Here is a 9,343-nt window from a genome sequence, read left to right on the forward strand (position 1 = left end):
GCTTCATATTATACTTTGGAGTTTGTAAGCCCTGGCCCATAACACAGTAAACTACTGGAATTTTGGGGACCGCACCCAGTGGAAAACGGGGACCATCATGGAGAAGACAGACACAATCTCCTAAATGGTTAAAACCAGAGAACGGACTGTACGCAAGCATGTGAACCACCTCTAAGCCAGGGAGCCCACACCAGAGGCAATCCTGCCAGATGAATCAGTCCCGCGTCCCCCTTGCCTATCATTCGTTAACCAGGCAACACATCCCTCCAAGGTCCAGGTCAGCAGGAGATGGAAGGCTCAGCATCAGAAATGGATACATAACCCTCATTGTGGACACTATGGTCAGAGATGGATGGTCGGTAAAAGCGACACTCCTTGATGCATTACACACGCCCGGACCCAGCCCCAGTAAAAGGCGAAGGAGACCTCTTCTGCAGCCAGCGACAGAGGGACCTTCAAAGTTTGAGGGGGGAGGGATTTAATAACCCTAGCAAGACCCACGAGGATGGAGGCCCATCAGCTGGAGCTTACAGAATCAACCCTTAAAAGCTGCCCCGAAGTGGGACCGGCATGATCGGTAGTCCTGGTTGGAACCTGTGTGCCTTTTCTTTTGGTTGAAAATAAACTGCTGTTTTCACCTTCCCGGATCTCCTGAGCTTTTATTCTGACCTGAGCATTTCCAGCATTTTCTGAATCTCTATCACATTTCCAGCATTCACAGTATTTTGTCCCATTGTATTCCAAGAGCTGGCTGTGTGCACTTTAGGGAAGTGGAGACTATGGGGCTGATTTGATGGAGCTTTGAAAATAACAATTTGTCATCATGACTTCATGCGGACAAATTATTCCGACTTCATGCGGACAAATTATTCCAATTGGAGAGGAAAGGGAGGACCAAAGGCCATATTTACAAGTTGTGCAAGGGCAGGTTCATCAATCATTAAAAGTAACAAGGCAGCTCAACAAGGGCATTTTATTAAAAAATCAAACAATAACACTGGAGTCCATTTTTGGAGCAATAGAATTGATAAGCAGAGAAGTGATGTTGAACTTGTCTAGAATCTTGTTTGACCCTATTGAGAGCTGTGCAGAGTTCAGATCAACACATTGAAAAAGGACAGAAAGGAACTGGAGAAGGTGCAAAAAAATATTGATAAGGATGATATTGAGAATTGAGAGATTGTAACTATCAGGGAAACACCGAACAGGCTGACACTCTTCTAGAAAAGAGAAGGCTGAGAAGGGACATTACAGAAAGCTTTAAAATGATGAAGAATAAAATCAAGAATTTGGGGGTAAATGGAGAGATATTTCCACTTGTGTGGGTGAGTCCAAAACTAGGTTCCAGAAATAGAAGATGGTCAATAATAGATCCGATGAGGAATTCAGGAGAAACCTCATTCCCAAGGGAATAATTGGAATGTGGAACTTTTTCGAAGTTGGAATGGTAAAGGCAAGTAGTTTTAATGTATTTGATTGGATGTTAGGTAAGTAGATGAGGGAGAAAGGAATAGAAAGATCTGCTGATAGAGTGAGATAAAATTGGTAGGGAGAAAGGCCATGTGGACTATTAGAACCGGTAGTAAGATGCGCCGAATGGTCTGTTTTTGTGCCTTAAAAGCTAGAATCAAAACAACAAATATTGGAAATACTCAGCAGGTCAGGCAGCATCTGTGGAGAGAAACTGAGGGACTGGAAATTCCCAATATCAAATGATCTTTGGCTGGTTAGTCAAATTTTCCACAATGATTCCCACCACTTTCTGAGTCAAGTTCTTAATCCCCCCAAGCCAGAGTCACTGAGACACACTTTCCTAGGACTGGCACAATCTAACACTCGTGTGGTGAGCCACGTATGGCTGTTGTATATATTATTGTAGTTACTCACTGTTACTGTTGTTGTGTTGATGTTGTTGTTGGCTCCGCCTGTGGCTCCGCCCCTCTGAGAAGATATATAACCCATTGATCCGGGACAGCCTCTCAGTGCGGGAGAAGCTACTGGTGGGCACATTCTAGCTGATTAAAACCACAGTCCTTGTTAACTACCGTTGCGACTGGATTGATTGGTATCAACTCGTTTTTCAGTCCCTCTCTTCCATGCCTCTTTCCTTCTAGCCCCTTCCTCCAGTGTCCCTCTCCCCTGTGCATGTGCTGACCCCACCACTGCACGTCATCACTGTTCTGGATGCTGTGGGTCTTCTTCAGATCTGCTGTCAAAAACATCCAAGGCTATACATCCCATACTGATGTTGTCAGTTTGAAAGCCTCTAGGGGCTGTTTAGCACAGGGCTAAATCGCTGGCTTTGAAAGCAGAGCAAGGCAGGCCAGCAGCACGGTTCAATTCCCACACCAGCCTCCCCGAACAGGTGCCGGAATGTGGCGACTAGGGGCTTTTCACAGTAACTTCATTTGAAGCCTACTTGTGACAATAAGCGATTTTCATTTCATTTCATGACGAATGCTATTCCCACAGAAAACTGTGTCAAACATTTACCAGGGCAACTGAGACAGCAGCTGCAATAAGTGAGGTTTTATTCAGATGAGACAATGACAAGTTTAAATCCCCACCTGAGCTGCTGCTCAAAGTCGCCTCCGTTTCCCCGGTCAGTTTCCCAAACTTCAGGAAAGTCCTGTTCCTGCAGAAATATTTGGATTGGCTGTGAGAGACGTCAATCAGAGAGCCCACCCACTCTGCCCATTCTCTCCTCTTCCTCTACCACAGCTGCTTCACTTCCTGTAGGGACTCCAAACCAAGTCAGGAGATGGTGAGTGAAGGAGCAGAATTTAGAAGAATTACATTGCACAATATCCACACTAATGTTCAGGCAGTCTGACTATCCTGTGGGCAACCAGGTGTGGAAATGTCCCTTATGCTGTGTGAGAAGATCCAGCTCACAGACCTGTTTACTCGGTGCTTTGTGCTGAGCTGTTTGATTGGCTGTGTTGGATATTGAGGGCGTTTATTGGAAGCATTTCCCTTCTGATTTACAGGCTGAGTTTTGTTGATGGGTCATTGCTGAATATGAGAAGGTGAGGTGTAATTATCTGGGAGGGGCAGAGACACAATTATTGAAATGCCTTTTAATATCTTCTTTGAAGGTTTTACCTGAAGGCCTTGGCCTTTCCCAAAAGCCTGGCCTTGGATTTGATAGTTTTGCCCAGTGCTGTGTGTGAGAGCTGAATTTGGGATGTGCAGTCTGAGTGAGTGCAGTGTATCTAATTTCCCAGGATAAACCAGAACCCTTCAGTCAGCTCCACTGAAGCAATATTTTCTTTAGCTTCCAGGACTTCCTGCCCAGTGAGTTGCCTTCAAATAATTTTGGAAAACAAGGGGAGAAATTTCAAAATCTCGATTGAATTAACATTTCTCCTGAGTTATTTTATTTTAAACGTATATTGCAATGGTAAAACTGGTCTTTACCAGCACAACTCGAGTTCATAGTGAATTGATAACCCGTTTGTACTCTGCCCGACTGTCTTTTCCATTGTTCTCAGAGCGCCTGGGAAGATGGGAACTGGGTGGAAGAAAGAAAGTAGCCACCTTGTCTGATCCTGATCACTATCCAGTGCCCCTGCTGGAAACAGAGGATGTGTGTCAGTCAGGTGAATACAAAGAAAGGACTTTCACACAGGGGAATAGCAGACTGGCACTCACTGTGGAACAGTCTCTGACTGAGGAATTCAGACCCTTCAGCAAAGGAGGAGAAGGAGTTGGAGGAAATCATGTCTCCTTTTCCTGTTTACAGAAGGATTGCACCGTACTAAACCAGAGAATACAGAGGGGAGAGACACTGCAGATAGATCCTGACTGTCGCTCAAGGAACAACTACACATTTTGCAAAGACATCCAGTCCCTTCACAGTATTCCTCAACACAGAAGATTGTGCAGTAAAAGCATAATCTGGAAATTGGTCTGGTCAGGGGAGCTTTGACATATCATCAGATCTTAAACTGGTCAGTGGTGTGGAACCTTCCATCAGAACCAACCTTTCCGAAGGTTCGGCTGTGGGTGATCAGTCAGAGTGAGGCTGGGAAGAATTATGATTGGGCTCCCAAGTATGGTGAGAGCTTCAATCATCCATGGAGCCTCATGAACCACTGCCTCATTCTTATCGGTGCGAGGCTGGTCAATTGTGAGGGCTCCACAGGCTCATAAAACTTGCTAACCCACAAGGAGGACCAGTTCCCCCACCAGTAACAGAAGTACAGCTACATGGAAGAGAGACCATTCAAATTTGAGGGATGCGAGCAAGCCCACGCCGAATCACTGACATTCAAGAATCAATACATTCACAATGGGGCAAAACCATTCAAGTTTGAGGTATGTGACAAACCATTCACAAATCTATCAGTCCTGCATGCACACCGATGTGTTCACAAAGGGAAGAAGCAATTCACGTGTGAGGTGTGTGACAAATCATTCTCTCAGTCATCAAGCCTCCATAGACACAAACGGATTCACGCAGCTGAGAAACCATTCAAGTGCGAGGTGTGCGACAAATCTTTCTTATGTGCATCGGCCCTCAGCGCACACCAACGCATTCACACAGGGGAGAAACCCTTTAGGTGTGAGGTTTGTGAGACAGCTTTCACCCACTCCTCCGATCTCCTGATCCACCAGAGGATTCACACAGGGGAGAAACCATTCACATGCGAGGTGTGCCACAAATCATTCTCACGGTCATCGAGCCTCCGTGCGCACGAACGTATTCACACAGGAGAGAAACCATTCACGTGCCACGTTTGTGAAAAATCATTCTCTGCCTCATCAACCCTCCGAGTACACAAACGTATTCACACAGGGGAGAAACCATTTACGTGTGAAATTTGCGACAAATCATTTTCGCGGTCAACCACCCTCTGCAAACACCAATACATTCACACTGGGGAGAAACCATTCACGTGCAAGTTGTGCAACAAATCATTCTTGGCTTCATCAGCACTGCGTGTACACCAACGTAATCACACTGGAGAGAAACCATTCACATGTGAAGCATGCAACAAATCATTCTCGGACACAGCAATCCTCCGTGCACACAAACGCATTCACACTGGGGAGAAACCATTCACTTGTAAGATGTGTAATAAGTCATTTTCGCGGTTATCAAACCTCCATGTACATAAACGCCTCCACACCGGGGAAAAACCATTCACATGTGAAGTGTGTGACAAATCGTTCTCCTGGTCATCAGCCCTCAGTGCACACCAACGCATTCACACAGGGGAGAAACCATTCACATGCGAGCTGTGTGATAAATCCTTCTCAGACTCATCATCCCTCCGTGCTCACCTACGCATCCACACAGGGGAGAAGCCATTCATGTGTGAGGTGTGCAACAAATCTTTCTCCTGGTCATCAGCCCTCCGTGCACACCAACGCATTCATACAGGCGAGAAACCCTTCAGATGTGAGGTTTGTGAAACTGCGTTCACTTATTTCTCCGATCTCCTGACGCACCAGAGGATTCACACAGGTGAGAAACCGTTCACGTGTGAGGTGTGCAACAAATCATTTTCACGATCATCGAACCTCCATGTGCACCAACGCATTCACACTGGGGAGAGACCGTTCACGTGTGAACTGTGTGCGAAATCATTCTCGCAGTCATCAAAACTCCTGCACCATCAGAGAATTCACACAGGGGAGAAACCATTCACCTGCAAGGTATGTGACAAATCATTCTCAGAGCCATCGAACCTCCGTAGACACCAATATATTCACACGGGGGAGACCCCCTTTAAGTGTGAGGAGTGTGGCAAATCATTCTCGCAGTCATCTAAACTCCTCCTCCATCAGAGGATTCACTCAGCGGAATAAACCTTCAAATGTGAGAAATCTTTTGTGATGTTTTCAATCCTGCTGAAGTACCAGAGGATCCACACTGGAAAGAAACCTGTGTATGAAAAGGTTTTCACTCTACCTGTGTATCTCCTGGTCCATCAACACACTCAAACGGGAGAAACCCCATCAGTGTGAGTTTTGTAATAAAGCCTTTACACAGATGTCGGATCTCCTGGAACATCAGTGACAAAGCCTTCCAGTCTGATATGTGCCAGGAATGTTTCACCTTCTCCTGTTCTCTTGCCGACATCTCCACACGGACTTGGAGCCGGCTCACCTGCTTCACTTACACTGAGAGTTGTCTGTTGTTTACCCTCCAGTGCTCACACAGGGGAGCTGTCCTTCCAAAGCACTGTCTGTCTCAGCAGTGCCTGTCTCCAAGCACTCCCACATCATCAGTTCAGTAATTTCAAAAAGTCCATTTAACCTTTTGATCAGATGGCCAAACATCACCAAACGAAGACATCAATCTGCCTGGAAGCTGCTGTATAAACGCAGCATCCTTTCAGTGCAGCGTCAGGTACAAGTCACTCACTGACTCTCACTCTGACCAAGCAGACAATCAGATAATCAGTGTTTGGAAAGGTTTCAGCTTCTGACCTACCATATATATATTAAAGATATATATTTCTTTGTGCCCCAATGATTTGGATGTCCAAGAAACTTCATCACAGTTCTGCAATTGCTTCTTGATGATACATAGAACATAGAACATAGAAAAATATAGCACAGAACATGGCACAAATATAGCATAGCCCACGATGTTGTGCCGAACCTTTGTCCAAGAATAATGATAGATTATCATTGAATTTACAGTGCAGAAGGAGGCCATTTGGCCCACTGAGTCTGCACCGCTCTACGTCTGTGACTGAGCGAGAGATCTGAAACAGAAGCCTTCAAAATTCAGACTGGTGTCAAGCAAGGCTGTGTGATAGTTCCCTTTCTATTTACAATATACCTGGGAGTGACTATTCATCTCATCAAAGATCAACTATCCTCTGGTGTTTGTATTAAATATCATCTCAATGAGAAACTCAATTACCTTTGTCACCTTCTTGTCAAAACAGTTTGTAGGTGACTGCAGTATCGTTGTCCACACCAGCAAACCTCTCTTGATCTGTTCAGTTCTGCATGTGTTTGTGTGATGGAAACAAGCTCCATCCTGTGTCACTAAAGTTCGGTGTCATTTCTGACTATTGGAATTGGGAGCCAGACTAAAGCACAGGGATTTTAAAGAAACCTCTGTCTGTAGTATTCTGAGAGAGCTTTCCCTGATGTGAGTGTGTGTCAGTAAAGTGAGTCAGGTCTCAGGAGTGGGTTTGGGGTAGAATCGGATCCTGTTTTAGATGATGATGTTAATTATAGCAGATCCTCTTCAGGTGACGGGTGTTTGACTAATACCATGGGTAATGTGTGTACTCTCCTGTCTGGGAGGATAACTATCCTGAGCATGGTGATGGAGTGGGGGTGAGTCTCTATAGACCTGAGTTCCCTCAGCCCATCATACCTCAATGTAATAACTGATATGTTCACCTGACACTCTTCCAAGATTCATTTCATGTTCTGGGAAAGAATTTTGGTAGAATTCTCCGGCCATTGCAATTCACTTTCCCCGCCTTCAGTGCACCCCGACCTGTGGATTTCCCGGCAGAGTGGGGTGGCTTCAATGGAAAACCCCATTGACAAGTGGTGGGACTACAGAATCCTGCTGACTGCGAACGGCCCGCCGCCACAAAACACGTTGCTGGGGGACCAGAGAATCCAGCCTCTTGAGTCATTTTCAAATGCTTTGTTATTTTAGTTGATTCAGAGTTTGGGATAAGCTGAATGTTTTGTTGTTATTTGTCTGTTGTTTTTATCAATCTTCTGTATGGATTTATAACTTGCAATAAATTTGAGCTTAAATCAGATTACCTTGTTGATTTGTCAATTAATCTATCGATGTCCCTTTGCAACTTTCCACCCCTATCTACAATACAGACTAAGTGTCACCTCACTTAGTGTCATCAGTAAACTATCCCAGACTGTTCCACCATCAAAGTTATTGATCAGAATAATGAAAACCTGAGTCTCCAGTCCGATCCCGAAGGAACACGCCTAGACAATCAGAGAACATTCCCTTTATCCCAGCTCTCTGTCTCCGATCTCCGAAGTCCACATAGAGAAACCTCCAGAGACCCTGAGCAGCATGTTAGTGATATCCTCAAATTGTTTTATTAAATTGATCATATCGGTTACAATGACTGCTGCACAAGAATTAACAACAGGTGTAACCACCCAGAGAACACGGTTGAGAATTCGAGTTCTTTGTGCCCTCAGTCTGGTCTCAGTAAATATACCAAGTCGGATTGTAGGTAAACACTTTTATTTTATTTGCGCGTCTTGCAAGTTGACTCACCCTGCCAGAGTCTCGTTGAGTCCCCATAGTGAGTGAGATACAGAATAAATACTTTGTCTCATGTACATTGGTATTAAAAAATGAGGTTACACATACGGCCAAATGAGGTAACTTGGCAATTGTAGGGTTTCCATAGGTTCTCTCACATTCCTTAACCTAGCCATATAAGGTAATCTTTGCAATTACCGGTCCCAAAAGGCTGCCCTCACATTCCTTTTGCCTGAGGCCCCTGTGATCACCTATCCCCCTCACCATAATACCCCTGACTACCCACCATGCTTCAGTGCCATCCCCTTTTGTTCATTTCCTCATTCCCTCCTTTTATCATTCTATGATAACTACTGATCCACCCCCCAATATTTCCTCTTGCTGTGTCCCATACCCGGCGTCCCCCCCTCTTAATCCTCGTCCAGGAAAGTTTTCCGCTGCAATGCCAGCTCCTGCTGTAACGCCTCATCATATGTTGATTGTTCATGGGTCCTAACCATCAAGATTCTAGGGGCGCTTATTTGCTCCAGTGCAACCTGCACTCTGCCTATCACGCATTTAACGATGGCTAGGCCTACAAGGATGCAACCGAGTGCGATGGCTAAGTACATGGCAATATTTTTCATTCAGTCCGTCCACCCTCCGAATCCCCAACTTCCCCAGGAACCTGGGTCGTTCATGCCGTCTAAGTGGTCCCGTATGCCGTCCATGAATTCAGTGATGTGGCACATACCCCACCTTCACGGGCCAGGAGATAGTCGAGGGCCTATCGGTTCTGCATGGTAAACAATCGTAGTTGGGACAATTCTTTCGTTATTGCCCCAAGAGCTCCCAGTGTTTCGTTTCCCAAAATAGTGAGGCCACAGATGAAGTAGTTCCGATTGGTGACCGCCGCAGAACCCCCACGCCCCCCAGAGTCAGGATACTTAGGATTCCCCATCCTGCTGAGTGGCCCCGGTTGGGCGCTAGGACCTGGGGGGTTTTCCAGTTCTCGCAGAATTCTGCTGAGACTGCCCGATGTGTCAATCGATGGTGATGGGTCCACTCAGAGGGACAGGGGACTGTGGTGGGGACTAGAGTTCCGATAGCGATTTGTCGGGGAAATGGGGGTGACAA

At 45.7% G+C, this 9,343-nt stretch overlaps 1 protein-coding gene across 1 annotated transcript; it reads left to right on the top strand.

Annotated features, from left to right (window-relative positions):
- Window positions 1-2,642: 2,642 nt before the first annotated feature.
- LOC140390190 (uncharacterized) lies at window positions 2,643-7,751 on the top strand. Its single transcript, XM_072475138.1, is given in 2 exon segments — window positions 2,643-2,764; window positions 3,495-7,751. A coding segment is annotated over 1 exon segment (1,764 nt). The 5' UTR covers window positions 2,643-2,764; window positions 3,495-4,212; the 3' UTR covers window positions 5,977-7,751.
- The last annotated feature ends 1,592 nt before the right edge of the window (window positions 7,752-9,343 follow it).

This window comes from Scyliorhinus torazame, chromosome 14 (genome assembly GCF_047496885.1).
Source record: "Scyliorhinus torazame isolate Kashiwa2021f chromosome 14, sScyTor2.1, whole genome shotgun sequence".
In the NCBI taxonomy this organism is placed as follows: Eukaryota; Metazoa; Chordata; class Chondrichthyes; order Carcharhiniformes; family Scyliorhinidae; genus Scyliorhinus; species Scyliorhinus torazame.